The sequence below is a fragment of the Maylandia zebra genome, linkage group LG23 (assembly GCF_041146795.1).
Source record: "Maylandia zebra isolate NMK-2024a linkage group LG23, Mzebra_GT3a, whole genome shotgun sequence".
Classification (NCBI taxonomy): domain Eukaryota; kingdom Metazoa; phylum Chordata; class Actinopteri; order Cichliformes; family Cichlidae; genus Maylandia; species Maylandia zebra.
Window position 1 is genome coordinate 25358557 of NC_135188.1, and position 19787 is coordinate 25378343.

A 19787-nucleotide genomic window follows, 5' to 3' on the forward strand; every position below is an offset into this window, starting at 1 on the left:
CCTGCCTTTTTGTTCAGGAGAAAACTTTACTGACTTTCTATCAACTTTCTGACAGGAGCTGGGCTCCGATGTCCTCGGGTGCTGCCAGGACTTCCAGGCCGTGTCCGGCTGTGGGATCAGCTGCCGGGTGTCCAGCGTGGAACATCTGCTGCTGCAGCCGAGCGAGGAGCGATTCCTGCTGCCGGGGGCTACTATTGAAGAAAGCAGCATGCTGCCTGCAGGAGAGTCCACCTCTGCAGGTCAGAAAAAAACTGTAACTGTAAACTTTATTCAAAGCAGAGGTGGCAAAAGTACAGATTTTTTTAGTTATGTAGAAGTACAAATACCTGGGTTAAAAATACTCCAGTAAAAGTTGAAGTACTAAAGCAACTTTATTACTCAAGTAAAAGTATAAAAGTACAGGCTCTGAAATGTACTAAAAGTAAAAAGTAGTCTATTAACCACTTTTGTACAGAGGTAACTGAACCATGTGCTGTGTTAATATAATAATAAAATAACATTAGTACACAAGAATTCAAAAATTATTTGAATTTAAATTTAAATGAATATACTCAGTGTGATCTGTTATGTAGGTCCCCTGCAGTGAAAGTGAATGAAAAAAACAAAACTTTTTTCTGTTGCCTACATTGTAGAGGGTGCCTTTGGCTCCACACATAAACAGGAAAATGAGAACAGTCAAGGATTGCACCGGGATTTAGCAGGTGGGGAAACCTGAAATTGGTTGTAGTGGCTCAGTGTGGGGAATAGAATCACAACTCACAATAATTTCTAATATGAGCTTCAGTAGATTTTCTTAGTGTACAGGCTGTAATCAGCTGACCTGCTGCTCTTTGCAGATGCACATAACTGAATTCAACAAGATGTTTCAGCAGATGTTTCACAGCTATCATGGCTAATGTCCATCCTCTACACTGACACTATACTGTTTATACTGTCTTTATCTTACACAGTGTATAGTTGTTAGGTAATTTGTAATAACCGGTCACTTAAAGAAATGTTTCACCCCCGAGTATAAATTCATGGACCCCTTTTGAAAACGTAAGGAGTATAAAGTACAGATATATATTTTTAAATGTAGGGAGTAAAGTTGTCAGAAAAAAACTACTCAAGTACAGATACCAGAATATTCTATTGAAGTTTATAGTAGTGAAGCATTTGTCTATTAATTAAAATTAATAGACAGTGTTAAACCCCTCAGGAAACCGCTGTGTAGGCCAGTTAGCTCAGATCGTCAGAGCGTGGTGCTAATAACGCCAAGGTCATGGGTTCAAGCCCCATACTGGCCACAGAATCACAACGAAGAGTTCTTTGTAGAGCCCAGACACTGGCTAGCTTTTTTGTTTTGTTTTTTCAAGCTATGCATGTTCAGTTGGCAGCGATGTTAACAAGTGACCTGCTGAAGTTCAAATTGAGCATCAGAGTTTGGAAGTGATTAAGTGACTTTGAACGTGGCATGATTTTTGGTCTGAGTTTTTCAGATATTTCCCACATCACCATATTTAAGGTTTACAGAGAATGGTCTGAAAAGGGGAAATTATTCACTTAGTTAGACAAAGGCAACAGTAACTCAAATAATCACTCGTTACAACCAAGGTATGCAGAAGACCATCTCAAAAGCAGCAGATGACCACAAAGAGTACCATTCAGAAACTTGTTGAATCTATGCCATGAAGAATCACGGCAGTTCTGAAGGCAAAGAGCGTCCAACCTGGTGCTAGTGAGGTGTAACTGTAAGCAGTCATTGTTTTTAATCACATTCTTCTATTTCCAGCTGAAGGGCTGTTTTATTCTGTCCTGATTGGAAACAGAGAGTGGATGAGGAGGAATGGCCACCACATAGGAGCAGATGTGGATGCCGCGATGTCGAGCCACGAAACCAAAGGGCAGACAGCCATACTGGTGGCTATAGATGGTGAGGGGAAATCAAGGTTTTCTTTGTGGCTTTGGTGCCACATTTAAACTTCATCTTATGCTGTTTGTGTGTGTGTGTGTGTGTGTGTGTGTGTAGGTGTTTTGTGTGCAATGTTAGCCATCGCAGACACGGTGAAAGCAGAGTCAGCATTAGCAGTGCATACACTGAACACTATGGGCATTGAGGTGGTGATGATGACGGGAGACAACAGGCGCACAGCTAAAGCCATAGCAGCACAGGTAACACTTGCACACTCTTAAAATCTACCTGAATGTTTAACATGTAATCAAAGCGTTTGATTGGCTGCAGGTGGGGATCAGAAAGGTATTTGCAGAAGTGCTGCCATCACACAAGGTGGCAAAAGTCCAGGAGCTGCAGAAACGAGGCCTGAGGGTGGCCATGGTGGGAGATGGCGTGAACGACTCCCCCGCCCTCGCCCGTGCCGACGTCGGCATCGCAATCGGGACAGGCACCGATGTGGCTATTGAGGCGGCTGACATTGTCTTGATCCGAGTAGGTGGCAGATAGTCTGTGTGCAGATACATTGGCTCGTTTAAACTGTCTCACTTGAAGCTTTTCGCGCTCTGCAGAATGACCTGCTAGATGTGGTGGCCAGCATCGAGCTGTCCAAGAAGACGGTGCGTCGGATAAGGATCAACTTTGTCTTTGCTCTCTTCTACAATCTTGTTGGAATACCAATTGCTGCAGGTGAGAGCTACAGTAAAATCCTGAACCAATAACGGACTCTAGTCAAGGTGAACGTGCAAGCTCGATATTTTGGGAAACCAAAATCCAAAATGAAATCAGAAATTATTCTTATCCTGGCACATTGTGGATGACATTGAGGTGCCTCTTTCTCAAATGTGAACTGTTGGTCGTAGGTGTGTTCATGCCCGTTGGCCTGGTGCTCCAACCCTGGATGGGCTCAGCTGCAATGGCCGCCTCATCAGTTTCAGTGGTCCTGTCTTCTTTACTGCTGAAAATGTGAGTCCTTCTGCGTTTACATTATCTACACTTATATTAAAGATTAGGGAGGAAACAGCAGGACAAAGCAGCCACAATTTAAATCAGACCTGTTGGTGGTGCCTGAATGACCCCTGTGAGGGAAATTAAGATGATACATCGTGCATCACAGGCAGTGTTGCCAACTTAGCGACTTTGTCGCTATATTTAGCGAGTTTTCAGACCCCTTACTAAAAAAAAGACGTGAAAGCGCGTATCGCTTTTACTCTCAACAAGCAGTGGGTGCTGTAACGCAGTCAGTTCTTCTTTTACTCTTTTACTCTTATGCTGTTTTGTGGATCACAAGGTTTAACACTACTTATAAACACACACACACAAAGTAACTCCACCAGAGTGCCTATTTCGGGTCACTTTTGCCGGTCCAAGCCCGGGTAAAGGAGCAGGGTTGGAATAGTGACATTAAAAAAAACAATAATTGCTAAAAGAAATTTGATTTTTAGTTCTAAATAAACTCTAAATGCATTTAGGACGTTTTTTACTCACTTTATGTCTCTTCCACGATGTTATTTCTCTCTCCAACAACATAGGTTACAATTAGATTAGCATGACCAATTATGGAAATTAGGCGATGACGTCATTTAGCGACTTCTAGCGACTTTTAGGACAGCCAATAGCAATTTTCCTTACTGAGGAGTTGGCAACACTGATCACAGGGGCTCACCAAAATTGGACAATAGATATCTGGAAACATATTCCGTGGTCGGATGAGTCTATTTCAGTTTAGAATCTGACGAAAACAGTATGAATAAATGAATTCATCCTGCTTTATATCAACAATTGATCTTGGGAGTGGTGGTGTAATGGCATGGGGGACATTTTCTTAGGACATTTTTGCTCATAGGGATTCCAGCCGGTTGGCTCAGATGGTTAGAGTGTGGTGCTAATAATGCCAAGGTCACAGGTTCACCCCATACTAGACAAGGAAAATCTGCATTTCAATGATTTAATTTGTTTTTATTTATATAATGCAAAATCACACAACAGTCACCTCAAGGCGCTTTATATTTTAAGGTAGACCCTACAATATTACATACAGAGAAAAACCCAATAATCAAATGACCCCCTATGAGCAAGCACTTTGGCGACAGTGGGAAGGAAAAACTCCCTTTTAACAGGAAGAAAACCTCCAGCAGAACCAGGCTCAGGGAGGGGCAGCCATCTGCTGCAACCAGTTGGGGTAATCATGATCATGAAACTGACCTCACACTGACCTCACAGCCCATTGTTAGTTAGTCAGTGGTGCCAGTATCATTAATTATGTAAATATACTGTTGATACAGTGGGGAAACCTGCAGTCAGCTCAGACTAAAAGCCTTTATCTGTCTGAAATCTCAGCGTCCAGATGAACACAATAAACTTTATGTGATATGAAGCTTATGTTTTCCTTTCTCCCGCATACCTGGTCTGTTTTCACTCGCGCTTGAGTTTAGTAGTGAAATTAATCACCCCGTATTTCCTCCAGGTACAAGAAAACCTCAGTGGAGCTCTATGAGATGCGTGCTAGAGGCCAAATGAGGAGCCTTCGTTCGTCTCAGATCAGCACACATCTGGGTCTGGACGGCCGGCGGCGCAGTCCCGCTCTCCCCAACGCAACTCGGGAACAGAGGAACCCAAGCGGTTCCTCTCCACCCGGCTTCTCCAGCCGCTCACCCAGTCAAGGGGCATCCATTAAGGTTGTTGCTGAGGAGCAGAACCGCTACTCCCTGCTGGAGCACCAGACTGCAGACGTCCTCAACGTGTTGTAAAGGGAAAACAGGAAGATGTTTTTTACCTGGTACTCATGTTTATGATTAAAAATTTTTTTTTTTAATGTAAATACACTAATTGTCAAACCTAAAGTGCTCTTTTATTTTGATGTAACATTAAAGTTTTACTGAAGCCACATGTATAAAGTCGGTTTGCTTATGTGTCACATAAATCCTCCAGACAAATAACTTCGGTGCAAATCGACTTTTACAATATCCACGAGTCAGAGTAAAGCTACTGTTCGGATAAGGCCGTCAGTGAGAGTGTGGATCTGAGAGCTTATAAATAATGCATGTGTTGATAGAGGGAAATCATTTTCTGTGTAAAAATCTCTTCATCTGTTTCATCTGATTTTGTGATTTGTTTGCAAATTTGCACATTCTCAATGCAACTTAAGTTCCACCAAATCCAAGAAGAAAATAAAAACACTCCAGAGAAGAAAACTACTCTTTTCATGTTGCCTTGTGGGATATTTTCCACTAAAGCTTCACAGATGTGAAGACAAAAAATTGGAGTGCAGTATTTTTTCCTTTCTTTTTTTCCATATCTGCTTCACACTGTGCCAGGGTTAATTAATGGGGCGCATTAATCAAATGACCTCACACATGGATTCTATAGTTAGTTTCACATCTTGTTAAGCTTAATTACGAGTGAGTAGATATATGGACGTCAGGGTTATAAATATGACTCGTGTCTCGCACTTAGCCTGCACAATAGACTTTTTTATTACGACAGTCTGACATATGGAAGCAGGAAAAGCACAGCTGTAACCTGGTACGCCTTTATTCGTGTCATTATTCACGCCTGCCAAGAGAACAAGTCAAAGGGCTACTAATTAGCTCCCTATTATAGTGAGTCTAGAAGCAAGGCTGGTGCTCACAAAATGTAATTTGCTCTCATTCATTTCTTTTTGGTTATCAGGAACAAAACCTTAAAATCACAGGTCTGGCCCACTTAAAGTAAAAAGTGGGCTGTATGTGTCCACAATGTAAAATTATTTTGACATAACTGACAAATAAATCTTTTTGCTAGTGTGTCAGCACATTTCTCTGTGGGAGCTTTTTGAAATGACGATCCCGTGAGGTCTTCAGTGATTGCTTCAACCCTTCCTCCAACCAACCCTGCGTTTTGGAGCAAACTTGGAGGGACTGAGAATCACGATACTAATTTAAGGTCAAGTGGATAAGGCCCCACTCTCGCAGCCCTAGGGACTGGTTCATGTCTGTCATTCTTGTCCCTTCTGATGGGAATCTTACATCCTCAGCTCTGCTTCCTGGCAGTGCCACTGTCTCCAAACCATACATCACAGCAGGTCTTAGTCCCACCTTGTAAACGTTCCTTTTAGTGCCTCTGGTATCCTTGCAATCCTGCCACTAGCCAACTTTGCCAGCTTGAAGTGTTTGTAGTCGTGGTTGTAATCCTCCAAGGTTATGCACTGTGAGATAACAAACCATACATTATTAAGCTCTCAGTAAATATCTTGTGGTCTGGCTTATCAATTACAACTCATCAATCAGTAACCATATGGTTTCAAAGTCAGATCCATGTCTAGTGTCAAAACTTAAGGCTTAAAAAACAGGTGTTCAAAAACTGGTGGCTACAAACCTGAACAGAAGTTTGTCAACACTCAGTGGAACCAAACTAGGGATCCAGACCCCTTCAAAAGGTCAAGAGATATTAAATGTGTTTTAAAAACTTTTTTTTCCGCTCTTTTCATTCTTGATTTATATATTTTTCTAATACTCTATTTTTAAACAAGGAAAATGAACTACACCTTTTAAAATCACTGTCATAACTATTCCACAGGTTAACTCCTCTAATAGAAACACATCTCTGCTTTATATTTGTCCTCATCTTGTTTTTTTTTAAAGAAATCTGTTCCCCTTAAGTCATATTGACTTTCTCTGACTTTGAACAGCTTCTGAGTACTGGGGCAAAGCAAGTTATTTTGTGCTTTATACATTATCTGTGCCATTTTATATTCAACTAAATCATAAAATTTCAGGGTATTCAGATTATTAAACAAAATGTTAGTTGGTTCTATATAGTTTGATTGGTTCATAATTCTTATAGCTCTTTTTTGTAACTTGAAAATAGGAAGAGTGTTCGTTTTATATGCATTACCCCATATCTCCAGACAGTAAGTCATATATGGAAGCAACAGAGTACAATAAAGTGTGTATAATGATTTTTTGTTCAGGACATGCTTTGTTTTATAGAGAATAGCAATGGTTTTTGACATTTTTGTTTTCACGTGGTTTATATGAGACTTCCAACTCAGCTTATCATCAATTATCACTCCAAGGAATTTATTTTCGTACACTCTTTCAATTCCAATTCCATTAACCCTGATTTTAGATACATTTTTCATTTGTCTAGTGCCAAAAATAATCACTTTTGTTTTCTTTATATTTAATGATAACTTATTTACATCAAACCAGTTTTTTAAATATATTTAACTCCTTTTCCGCTGTAGTCAGAAGCTGTTCTAGGTTTTTACCTGAGCAGTACAGAGTGGTATCATCAGCAAACAATACACATTTTAACAGTTTGGAAATGCTACATATGTCATTTATATATAATATAAATAATTTAGGGCCCAGCACAGAGCCCTGAGGAACACCACAAGTTACCTTCAACTGCTTAGATTTTACATTATTGAATTCGACATATTGATATCTTTCATCCAGGTAACTTTTCATCCACTTGTATGCTATCCCTCTTATGCCATATCTCTCTAGTTTATTCATTAATATAGAATGATCAATTGTATCAAACGCCTTTTTTAAGTCTATAAAAACACCAACAGTATATTCCTTATTATCTATAGCATTCGATATCCCTTCAACAAGTTCCATCACTGCCATCGAAGTGGACCTTTTCACTCTAAAGCCATATTGGTTATCACTTAGGAGATTATGCTTCTCAATATATTTATCAAGTCTATTAACAAATAACTTTTCTAAAATTTTTGAGAACTGTGGGAGTAGTGATATTGGCCTATAATTGGTAAACTGACATCTCTCTCCGTTTTTATGGATTGGAATAACTTTTGCTATTTTCATTTGTGAGGGAAACACACCAGTTTGAAAGGACAGATTACAAATGTATGCGAAAGGTTGCACTATATATTCTATAATACTTTTAACTAATATCATGTCAATACCAAAACAGTCAGTGGACTTTTTATTTTTAAATGTCTTCACAATGTTAATTATTTCTCTATGAGTTGCAGCACCAATAAACATGGAGGAGTAATATGTTTATTTAGGTCGTTATTATTTCTTGACTCTGGAATTTCTTTTGCTAAATTAAAGCCAACATTTACAAAGAAATCATTAAATTCATTTGCAATGTATTTAGTTTTATCAAGCACAATATCTTTATCTTTTTTAAAATAGTCTGGATAATTCTTATTTTTTGAGCCCTTTTTGATTATACTGTTTAATATCCTCCATGTTTCTTGTGTGTTACTTCTACTTTGCTCCAATAATTTGTGGTAATATTCTTTCTTACTTGTTCTTATAATATTTACTAATCTATTTTTATATAACTTGTACTTTATTTCAGCATCTTTTGTCCTCTGTTTTATGAATCTCTTATATAGATTATTTTTCTTTTTACATGCATCTTCTATCCCCTTTGTGATCCATGGCTTATTTGATCTGTGATGCTTTCTAGTGATCTTCAATAAAGGACAATGTTTTTCATATAGTGAAATTACTGTTGATAAGAATGCATCATATGCACTATTTGAATCTTCATTTGCAAAAACCTCATTCCAATTGTGTTCCTTTAAGTCCACCTGGAGGGCAGTAATGGCTCTTGTTGTTCTATGTCGTATCATATCAAATATTTGATTCTTTTGTTTAGTTTTAATCCCAAAATAACTTTGAAAAATTGCAAAAACAGGAAGATGATCGCTTATATCAGTTATAAGAAGTCCACCTACTATTTCATGGTCAATTTTATTTGTGAATATATTATCTATCAATGTAGCTGTATCAATTGTTATTCTACTTGGTTTTATAATTACAGGGAAAAGGGAGTTACTATACATTGTATTTATGAAATCTGTTGTTTTCTGATGTCCATCTGGGTTTAGCAAATCTATATTAAAATCACCACAAATTATTTGCACTTTTTTATCATTTAGGTTGCTAAACATAGCAGCAAGTTTTTCATTGAATATCTCAAGGCATGAACCTGGTGTCCTATAGATGCAACTTATAATTATATTGTTAGCTTTTTCAACATGGATTTCAATAGTGACACATTCCAATACGTTATCTATGGTGCTTGACATACATTCAATCAGACTACATTTCAAAACTTTATCTACATATAAAGCAACACCGCCTCCTTTTTTATTCACCCTGTTCATTGTAAATAATTCGTATCCTTCCAGTCCCATTTCACTAACTTTCTCATTATCGAGCCATGTTTCTGATATTGCAATTATGTTAAACTTTTTTAACTTACTTAAACATTCTGTAATTTTAGAAAATTTTTTATACAGGCTTCTACTATTGAAATGTTTGACCGACAATGCATTTGCCATTTTAATATTTATATTGAATTGGTCATCTGTATAGTACTAACAAGTATTATTGGTGTTATTGTAGAAGTGGGTATCTGGGTCAATGTTACTTTCAGGGTCATGCATGTTGTGCTCTGCATAGTTAAACGTTTTGAAGTTCGTTTTCTCAGCGTGTGTGGCAAAATAACCACCTTGACAGTCCTTTTCATAATCAAAGTCTTCCTCTTCAATATCTCTGAATGGAAACCTATAATCTGTGTCCAAACTTGTCATTTATGTGTTTTTGTTTTTGTTGTTTCCATTGTTTTTGAGCCGTAAGGCCAGAAACACTTTCCATACCCATTGTTCATTATCCAATCGTCACTTTTCCAATAGATTCCATAGCAGATTCCTGATTATTTATATTGCTATAAGTCTTTGAGTTCTCTTATCATCACAACTTTCGCTTCTTCGGGATTGCCATTTAGTCATTACTTTGCAGTTCCTCGTCCATGTCGCTTGTATCTTATTTTGTTTTTTCAGGCTGCGTGCCTGTCTTGCAATTTCAACAGTCTTTTTCGTTAAATGTTCATTTAAACACACACCAGTCCCTTTTAGCTTCTTACCCTGTTTCAGTAACTCAATCTTTGTTTTGCGACTCACAAACCGAAGAATGATTGATGGCTTTGTTTTACTGTCTTTTCTGGGGAGCGTGTGGCATGCTGCAATATGATGGCTCTGAATACTTACATTCTTCATTTGAAGGAATTTTATCACTTGCTGTTCAAGCGTTTGCAGCTCCTCTACCGGGGCATCTTCACCGTCTTTACCTCCACCAGCTGTTACTCTGGCGTAGGTTCGGTGTTGCGTCTCCAGTCCACTTATGACTAAATCATCCATTCTTGTGTATTGTTCAAGGTCCTCGATTCGCCGTTCCAAGTTGTCTATTTTCTTGTCCTTGTCCTTTATGAGGTTTTTTAGTTGTTTTATTTCATCCATTAGGTCATGTAGCATACCTTGTTGTTTAGGCACTTTCATCAGACATGAAATTAAGCGATTTCCTAATCTCCTCCAGCTCCTCTTCAACTCCTGGGTTTGCTTTTTTAGGCGGCATTTTGAAAATGATGAGATTGGTATTTCCTTGTGATGGCCCGTTGAAGTCACTGTCGATTTACTTGTTGGTGCCTTGCTAGAGGAGCCTGGGCCCAGTGGCTGCTGGAAGAGCCTGGGCCTGGTGGCTGCTGGAGGATCCTGGGCCTGGTGGCTGCTGGAAGAGCCTGGGCCTAGTGGCTGCTGGAAGAGCCTGGGCCTGGTGGCTGCTGGAGGAGCCTGGGCCTGGTGGAGGAGGAGGATCCTGGGCCTAGTGGCTGCTGGAAGAGCCTGGGCCTGGTGGCTGCTGGAAGAGCCTGGGCCTGGTGGCTGCTGGAGGATCCTGGGCCTGGTGGCTGCTGGAAGAGCCTGGGCCTAGTGGCTGCTGGAAGAGCCTGGGCCTGGTGGCTGCTGGAGGATCCTGGGCCTGGTGGCTGCTGGAGGATCCTGGGCCTGGTGGCTGCTGGAGGATCCTGGGCCTGGTGGAGGAGGAGGATCCTGGGCCTAGTGGCTGCTGGAAGAGCCTGGGCCTAGTGGCTGCTGCAGGAGCCTGGGCCTGGTGGCTGCTGGAGGATCCTGGGCCTAGTGGCTGCTGGAAAAGCCTGGGCCTAGTGGCTGCATAAATGTGATGATTGGAATCAAAGGAATGACTCGGACTGAATCTGTTCCTGCTTTTCTGTCATGTGGATCCGATCCAGACCTCCAGCGTCTTCCCTCTGCCTCACATTAGTCACCCAGCACAGCAGCTTTCCCATTAAAGCTCACACACTCTGAATGTAAGTGGTGTGTAAACAAAGTGTTGCTCTGACCTTTTCGGTTCACACCACACACCACACCACAGCAAGTGTAGCAACTCTGCTCAAAAGTTGCTCAAAAGCAAAGCAAATTTGTTATGAGATGCTCAGTACAGTCCTTTTTTTCACAGTGCGTTTTTTGAGGACAAATTTTTTGCAAAAAACGCAGGGCTGGTATTGTCATTGTTTCACAACACGCTTTACTGACTTCAGTCTTGTTGATGTGGTCTTAAAGACAGTCTTGTAAGATTTCTGCTTGTATTTGATTAAAAAAATGTTTGTTTTTTGTTACATTACAGACTTTGAAGGGCATCTTCTCATTCAGTTTTGTAATATTTCATTGTTGTAGCTACTTCCTGCGCAAATCTCTTCTGACTTAATAGCGTGTCAAAATATATTGCACATCTTGCAGGATTACTCTGGGGAGTTTGTTGCTCTCTCAGCTTTCGGTCTGTAATCGTGCCAGGTTCAGGGCCGATGCACTTTTAGGTCAGAGAAATACATATACGGACACAGTCTGCTGGTCTCGGGGAAGTTTCAAAAGTCTTGGAGAAAACCCTCTGACAGTCAATGAGAAGGCAATAGCTTCATTTATTTATGTATTTTCAGGTCTGACTGTGTCTTAGAAGGGGAAAATGCATGTGTTAAAAACCTACCGTCCACGCTTTTGACTTTGAGGGACCTCAAAAGTTGTTTTTTAGGACAAGGCACTCTTAGACTGTGTCACGGCGAGTGAGGTGAGCCGTGTGGAGGCAATGAAGGAGGATCCAAACGCAGGCAGTCGTGAAGGTGTGAAGGTGGTTTATTGAGCATGAAAGTAAATACAAACGGCAAAGGGAGCTATGACTAACTAGACTGGGAACAAACTAACTACAGAACACGAACCTGAACATGAGCAGAAACACTTGGCGGTTGACAGCAGGGAAACACAGATGACGCAGGGTGGAATACACAGACGGACCAGCAACTACAATGACGGCAGACATGACTTAAATACACAGAGAATCACAGGGGAATTACACACAGGTGGTGGACACAGCTGGGAATAATCAACAAGACGAGACAAAGGTAAAACTGAACACACTCACATGAGACGCAGACCATCACAATAAAACAGGAACAAGCAACCATCACACTAAGACACAAACTCGACATAGAGAGACAGACAGAAAATGGCACATGGAGCTAGACAAATACTAAGCAGACACAACTGAAGAACAAATCCTAAACACCACAGAAACATGAAACTCAAATAATAAACATCATCATAATCAACACTACCAGAGAACAAGAAAACAACCCCTGATGCAAACTAAAACCAAAACATAATAAAACTCAAACTACTGGGTCCGATGGACCCAGAACCGTGACAGACTGGCATTTAATAACAATTTCTTTTAAATTTTGTCTTTTCTTTTGCTTGATTTCCTCTCAGCTAAAGGCCACAGAAGACTTAACCTTCTGCTGGCTGAGCTCCAGGAGGTTGCTGAATGTTTTCCTGACTCACAGATTTATGAAACAGGTGTAAGCCCTATCATTTAAACATTTACACCTCTCACACTTCTGGGAGCTCAAAAATCCTCTGAATGACAAATTTCCTTCTAAGACAATCCTCTGGCCCTGGAGCAGTGGAGAAGGAGAAGATTAAGTGGTGATCCAGTGATCCAGTGGTCACGAGGGGAGAAACATTTTACTCTGCAAAGGTACGCTTGGCTGTGATACACAGTGTTGGGTAAGTTACTTTAAATTAGTAACTTAGTTACATTACTAGTTACTTCTATCAAAAGTAACTCAGTTACTCGTTACTTTCAAAGTAACTAGTTACTAGGGAAAGTAACTTTGGTTTTACTCAGAATTCTCTTGTTAATGTGTTGCTTCTGCAACTGGATACCCAGCAAGATTGCAGTCTTCTAGCTTGCTTACTTGCCACAAGTGCACTGTGCATATTTACACAAGAGAAATCCCACACCTGGACCGTCGTTGACCGCCGCCATGATTCTAGCCTGCTTTTTACATCCAACACAAAAACTGCAGTCGTGGTGCTTTCGATTGTACTCAGAACTCAGAAATTCTGCCTTCTGAATAGGAAGATGTAGGTAACACCAGGCTGCAGATGAGCTGCACACAGGGCTGGACTGGGACAAAAAATCGGCCCGGGCATTTTGACTAGAGACCGGCCCAACATTATAGGAATAATCATAAAGCCTTTGAATGAAAACAAACACTGTTGTGACTGTGATGTACACTGTTCTGATGGTATATATGCTTCAATCTATCAATCGTTTGTTGTAAGACTCAGATAATTATTATTTTTAACGCTAGACATTTTTAAATGAGAATATGAAAGAAAAGTATTTCCTTGTTCCCCCCTTTCCCTGTTAATGCCCTACCTGGTCCCCTGGCAACACTTTGCTAGACCCGCCCCTGCACAGTTACCAGCTGTCAGCTACATAAAAAAAGGATCCTGGTGTTATTTATCTCTCAGAAACAGTTCATAACTTCCCTTCAACTCATTCATGTGACCTAAAAGGTAAACCTGTTTCTCCATCACCTGTTCAGCTCTGATGATTCAGTAAGGACATCTCCTGGTTTCATCTTCATGTTTCCCTCTCACCAGATAACCAAACCGACATCATGACCAGCAGGTTTACAGCTGTGGCTCCAGCAAACATCAGCTGATACTAGAAATTAATATTAAATAAATTCTAACAACAGCTGATCAAGCTTAAACGTGCTGCTGTTGTTTAACGCGACATCCACTGGTTTCTTCTTTCTGGCGCAAAGTGAGCGATAAACAAACAAGAGAGAAAAGCCGATCAGCTGATCATTGATCAGTTTCATGATTGAAGTAGAAACAGGAGAGGGAGGGTGAGAGGATGAGAGAAGAAGAGGCAGCTGTGCAGCGTAAACACAGAATAACTCCAGCTTTGTGTCTTTTTCATTGTAGCTGAAGTCCGGGACAAACTGCGTTCCTCTTCACCTCAATACGAAACCTGTAATATTTTCTCTGAATACAGACGATTCTGTTTTTTACAGGACGGCTGGCAACTCTAATAATTAACCTTATGAACAAAATAAAGTTCAGCATCATTAACTTCATAGCACCACCCAGCTGTATAGAAACTCCGTCATGCTAGCTAGCACGCAGTACGAAAAAGTCAGCATAACGAAAATAAACTCCACCTAAACTTGGTTCATATCTGACCCAGAGAGACTGCAGGTCATAACTTTTTACCTGAAGTTCAGTTCACACTCGGACCCGGCGGCCGCTTCGGGTCTCTCCTCCTCCTGCCTCCCTTTTCCTTCGTCCACCTGCTGGCCTCCACCATTTGCTAATGTTATTGAATCTGTGGAAGCTCCGCGATAGCCACCACACGAAGTAACGAATAACGAGCCTATCTAAATCCCAGTAACGAGTAACGCGTTCCTGGTTTTGGCATAATAACGTAGTTACCGTGCTCGTTACCACAATAATAACGTAGTTACTGTAACGCGTTACTTAATAACGCGTTAGTCCCAACACTGGTGATACAGCTGTGTTTAATGGTTCCCTTCACAGATAAAATCAAGCTCTTTGTTGTGTGCTCCTCTGGTTTGAGAGCTGTAGCAGCTTCTGAAGAATAACCTCCCTGGCCACTGGTGGTAATGGGCTGCTGAGGGCCTGGCTTCTCCTCTGCAGTAGGGTGACTGCTTTGTCTGTTTTGAATCTTAATGAAAACTGAGGGAGAAGAAAACAAGTGTTTTATCTGTGTTTCAACAAGAGTATCTGCAGCATTCAATCATTCTAAGATTTTGTGATCTTTTATGTTATTATATTGTAATAAAATTAAAGTGTTGGCGATTTTTTTAACTGATTTAGTCAATTTAGAAATATGTTAAATAGAACATTTAATTGAATTCAACGTGCTGTTTACAGCCACTTTGTAGCTTTAGACCCCCCCCCCCCCATTTGCATTTATTTTTTAGCACATTGATCTTCATTTTCACTTTCCTTTATTTAATTACCTGCTTATGTTTATTTACCACACTTTTGTATTTATTTTCAAAGTATATCTATTCACCTGCTAGTTTATTAGGTGCACCTTGTTAGTATAGGTGGACGGATTGATCCAGATAACGATAGTTTTGATACCAATGCTGGTACTGGTGTCGGATTGATACTGTCGTGATAGTTTGTTCCTATCCTCTACGTTCAGTGTGTAAAAAACAGAAACTGACCCAAAGTGCTCTATGAAAAGGCACATTTACATTCCAGGTCTCAAAATCCAGTTTCAAAATACATGAAAAGCTGAAAGGTGTGTTTTGTTGTGTTAACTAATTATTGTGGAAATTAAAAATCACAGTGATTTCGTGGTTGTTAAAATCAGAATTTGCAAATAAATGATCATTGATTTCATAAATGATTACACACTGCTCCTTCCTACATAAGCTGCCTTATTTTTTAATAATTTAAAAGTATCGGTATTGATCAAATGGACCAATACGGCAAGGCCGTGATCCATTTGGCAAAGTAAATCCATTGGGTATCCTTGTTGGTCTTCAGACAGCAATTCTGACGGCTAAAGAACCAAATGGGACAAGCAAAAATAAATAAATAAATAAAATAAAATAAAATAAAAGTATCGGTATAAGTATTGATATCAGCACTTGTACTTGCACTTTTTTGGTATTGGATCAATACCAAAATTTGGAGTATCACACACCACTACTTGTTAGTACCAGTTTGGACTTCTTTTTGCCTTTAGAGCTGATTTAATTCTTCACGGCACAGATTCATCAATGTGTTGGAAATGTTCCTCAGAGACTTTGGTCCATGTTGACATGACAGCATCACACAGTTGGTGCAGATTTGTCAGCTGCACATCCACAATAAGAATTTCCAGTTTCACCACATCTCAAAGGTGCTCCATTAGACTGAGATCTTGTGACTGTGGAGGCCATCTGAGTACAGAGAACTCATTGTCATGTTCAAGAAACCAATATGAGACGATCTAAGTTTCGTGAAATGGTGTGTTATCCTGCTGGAAGCAGCCATCAGAAGATGGTACACTGTGGTCATAAAGGGATGGACATGGTCAGTAACAATACTCAGGCCGTGGTGTTTAAATGATGCTCAGCTGGGACTAAAGGGCCCAAAATGTGCCAAGAATTTTGGGCCGTTTTGGGAAGCAACTTGACACCTGTACTTAAATGCCTGAAGAAAGTTTTTGCACACACTACAAATTTTTAACCATTTATCGTATTTTTATGTGTCATTAAAGATGCCAGGAGAGTAACGGCCTCCCCTGTGGATGGGCACATTCCCTGGTTTAGGAGGGCATACACTGGGCATACACTGGTAATGTATGAGCATCAGACACCCAGTCACAGATTTAAAAACTTCAGAAGTTCAAATTCATTCATTCAGAGTTTTTTCTTTATCTTACTCTGCCTCATCGCTCTCTCACCTCACAAAGCACATTTCCACTGTTTCATAGCTTTCAGCCTTCACCCCAAACCAAGCATGTTTGTGCAACACAATGAAAATAAATGATTTTTCCTCCCATTCCCCCTCCATTCCAAATCCAAACATCGAAACACTAAATCTTCTTTTTTCACAACTTTCTGTTGCAATGTGAATGTTTTTTTGGATTTTTTTGGGTCTTCCTTAATTGCTTCCTAACTAATTAAAAACACTGAAATGTGCCCAGGAAATGCAGTCTGAATGGACGGGAAAACAAACATGTCATTAATCTTTGCTTTAACGCTCCTCTCATTAGCATGCGCTTCCTGTGCTCTATGGAAGAACAGACATCACCGTGACACATTATGCACTCCATGAATAGCCTGACAACAGGAGTTTGTATTCACTGAGGCACATTGTTTGTGTCTGTGCATGTGCTGTTGTAGGTCTACTAGTTTGCCCACACCATTTGTCCATCTTCAGAAACAACATGAACAAAAATAAATGCTGCTGGGAGGCCGAGTAGTATCTCTGCATGTGTGTGTTTTTATATATGTGTGACGAGAATTTCAAATGTTCAAAAGGAAAAAGCCAAAGTGCATACATTAAATGTGCATCAAGTGTAGCTGTTAAGCAGCTACACTAATTAAAGGAAACATTTTTTTAAGGATGCAATTGAATAACGTGTGGGAGCAGAGCACTCTTGTGGGAAGCACTACGTGAACCCTGGTAAATGTCTTCAATGACAAGATAATTAAATGATGTTTCCTGTGGCTGTTTAAAGGTACTTAATGCAATTTTGGCAACCAGAAGGCAACGTATAAGATCCACCTTCTAGTAATTAAGCCCGCCTTCTTCTTCTTCTTCTTCCAGCTGCTCCTTTTAGGGTTCACCACAGTTGATCATCTGCTTGCACCTCTATCTTCAACATCCTCCTCTGTCAAACCGACCATCTGCATGTCCTCCTTCACTACATCTTCCTCTTTTCCTCCTTCCTGGTAGCTCAGCATCCAATATATCCACTCTCCCTCTGTGAATCTCCAAATCATCTCAGCCTTGCCTCTCTAACTTTGTCTCCAACCTGCTCAGTGCTCATGTACTTATTTCTAATCTTGTCCACTCAAAAAATCAAATCCAGCTCCTGTTTTTTTTGTCAGCGCCACCATTTCCAAACCTCACAGCATAGCGTTCCTTTCACTTTCACTTCTTACCTTGTAAGCTTGCCGCTGACTTTTATATAACTGCCTCCAGACTGTTACATTCAAAATGCACATACAGATATTTGTATATATCGTTTTTATTTATTTTATTTACTTATACAGTATAATACAATCTTTGTGCTCTGTGTAAAACACTACAGTCTTTTCTTGTCTGATTTATATACTGAATGAAAGTATAAGAAATCTGATCAGTCACTCTAATAACAATCTTAAACAGCTTGAAGAAATTCCTGAAGGAATTATCTCAGCCTGTGTTCGAGTCTTTGTGTGTGTTCATCTCCTGTGTCATCCCAGTCAGTGTATGATGACACAGTTGTGGACCTCCCACTACAACCTTTTTTAGTGGCATATCATCTCTCAGCATTAGTGACATGCTTCACCTTGTCCCATTAAAACATGCTGCCTTGGTCCCGGTTTTTGTATTGACATTTTTGGATTTTGGTTTCACTTGTTCGATTGGCTATTCCTTTTATTTAAAAAGTCAGCCTTCTTTATTATTCTCACATTCAACCTGTCTGGCTTTAATTTTACTTTAAAGAATCTTAAAAATGAAAGCAACACAAACTTCAGTTCCTCTACTGGTCATTTGAGGCTACTGTCCAACTTTACAGCAGAAATGAACAGCTTTAAAACTTGATGAAAATTGAGATATGACTGTGGAGTTATGGCTGTGGCCATGATTGGCACATGCACAGGCAGCTTGAGCCAATCAAATCAATTTCAATTCAATTTTATTTATGTAGCACTAAATCACAACACCACTCACCTCAAGGCCCTTTATATTGTATGTTAAAGACCCCCTTTCGGCAAGCACTTGGCGACAGTGGGGAGGAAAAACTCCCTTTTTTAAAGGAAGAAACCTCCAGCAGAACCAGGCTCGGGGAGGGGCGCCCTTTTCCTGCAACTGGTTGGGCGTGAGGGGAGGAAGACAGAATCAGAAGAGTATGCTCGACCTTATCCACTACTTCAAGTCAAAACTGGACATGAGTTAGATTATGTGGTTATTAATTTTATCACTAATTTATACCTGTGCATTACATTTATACAGTTTATGAGCTCACCAAAATTAGCTGGTCAATTATCCATATAAGGCAAGTCTTGTTGAAAAAACCCCGAGATGGTATGGGTTAAACTTATCCATGGAGGTACTTCGGATGTCACAAAATTACCTGGATAATTCAGTTTCCTCACTTCATCAGCCCTCAGGTTGTTCTGTTGCCATCTGGCTGCAGTTGTGTTATGGGAGCCTGTGCTACTATCACAGTGGTTTCTGAGTGTCTGTCCCTCTTTCACACTGCCATTAAGGAGATACTGTGCAACTCTCCATATATTTAAACATGTTTTTCACACAGATGAAAGTGAGAGTTTCTCTGTTGTCCTTTACAGTAGTTTGAAAAAATGTTTTCTTGATCAAGTTCGACTGTCAATCCATCAAAATCTAAACGCATCTCGGTCACACTGACTTTTTGAAGTGCTCATTTACACACAGATGCACACACAAACAGATACTCGTTTGCAGGCTTCACCTTTATCGGTCAGAGCTGATGCGTGACGCCGCACTTTCACGGATCACTGTTCAAGGTTTATCTGCAGGGGTTTGTACTGGGGCGCCCTTGGGCTGCCTATCAAAACGTGTTTGAACGATACTCAATGTTTATTTTACTTGTCGTGAATGAACAATATGATGTTGTGCTTTTGGTGTGAAGCATCGTTGCACTTGTGTCCAGTCAAAGTTTTGTGATACAGTGAAATCACCAGGGAGCTGCTTTGAGTTTCAGAAGAACTTGCTGAATATGTCAACTAAGAACAACTTTGTTGCTGGTGTTATGACTTTCAATGAGTCCGGCTGGTAGCACAACCTAAAGTGCTCTCCAAGGAAGAATTAAATTCTTTTTAATCTTCCACCTTCCAACATATTTCATTGTAATATATATATATATATATATCTCACTCTCTCTCTCTCACACACACACACACACACACACACACACACACACACACACACACACACACACCTGTTTTTTGTTTTTTTTTTACATTG

The 19787-nt window shown here is 40.1% G+C and overlaps 1 protein-coding gene, 1 long non-coding RNA gene and 1 other non-coding gene across 4 annotated transcripts in view; 2 read left to right on the top strand and 1 right to left on the bottom strand.

Moving 5' to 3' along the window:
• atp7b (ATPase copper transporting beta) overlaps nucleotides 1-6008 on the top strand; it is a 55135-nt gene extending 49127 nt beyond the window's left edge. For both annotated transcript variants that reach the window (XM_076880113.1, XM_024798818.2), the window contains exons 15-21: nucleotides 56-239; nucleotides 1772-1912; nucleotides 2009-2151; nucleotides 2222-2425; nucleotides 2503-2620; nucleotides 2794-2896; nucleotides 4398-6008. In XM_076880113.1, the coding sequence (XP_076736228.1) occupies nucleotides 56-239; nucleotides 1772-1912; nucleotides 2009-2151; nucleotides 2222-2425; nucleotides 2503-2620; nucleotides 2794-2896; nucleotides 4398-4680 (1176 nt within the window). In that variant the 3' untranslated portion in view covers nucleotides 4681-6008. The remainder of the gene's footprint in view (nucleotides 1-55; nucleotides 240-1771; nucleotides 1913-2008; nucleotides 2152-2221; nucleotides 2426-2502; nucleotides 2621-2793; nucleotides 2897-4397) is intronic.
• LOC143414976 (uncharacterized) lies at nucleotides 109-14508 on the bottom strand. The gene is made up of 3 exons (XR_013095583.1): nucleotides 14319-14508; nucleotides 6007-6116; nucleotides 109-233 (listed from the first exon to the last, which is right to left on the bottom strand). It is a non-coding gene; the product is annotated as an uncharacterized LOC143414976 (long non-coding RNA).
• trnai-aau (transfer RNA isoleucine (anticodon AAU)) lies at nucleotides 1213-1286 on the top strand. Its single transcript has one exon. It is a non-coding gene; the product is annotated as a tRNA-Ile (tRNA).
• Nucleotides 14509-19787: the final 5279 nt, after the last annotated feature.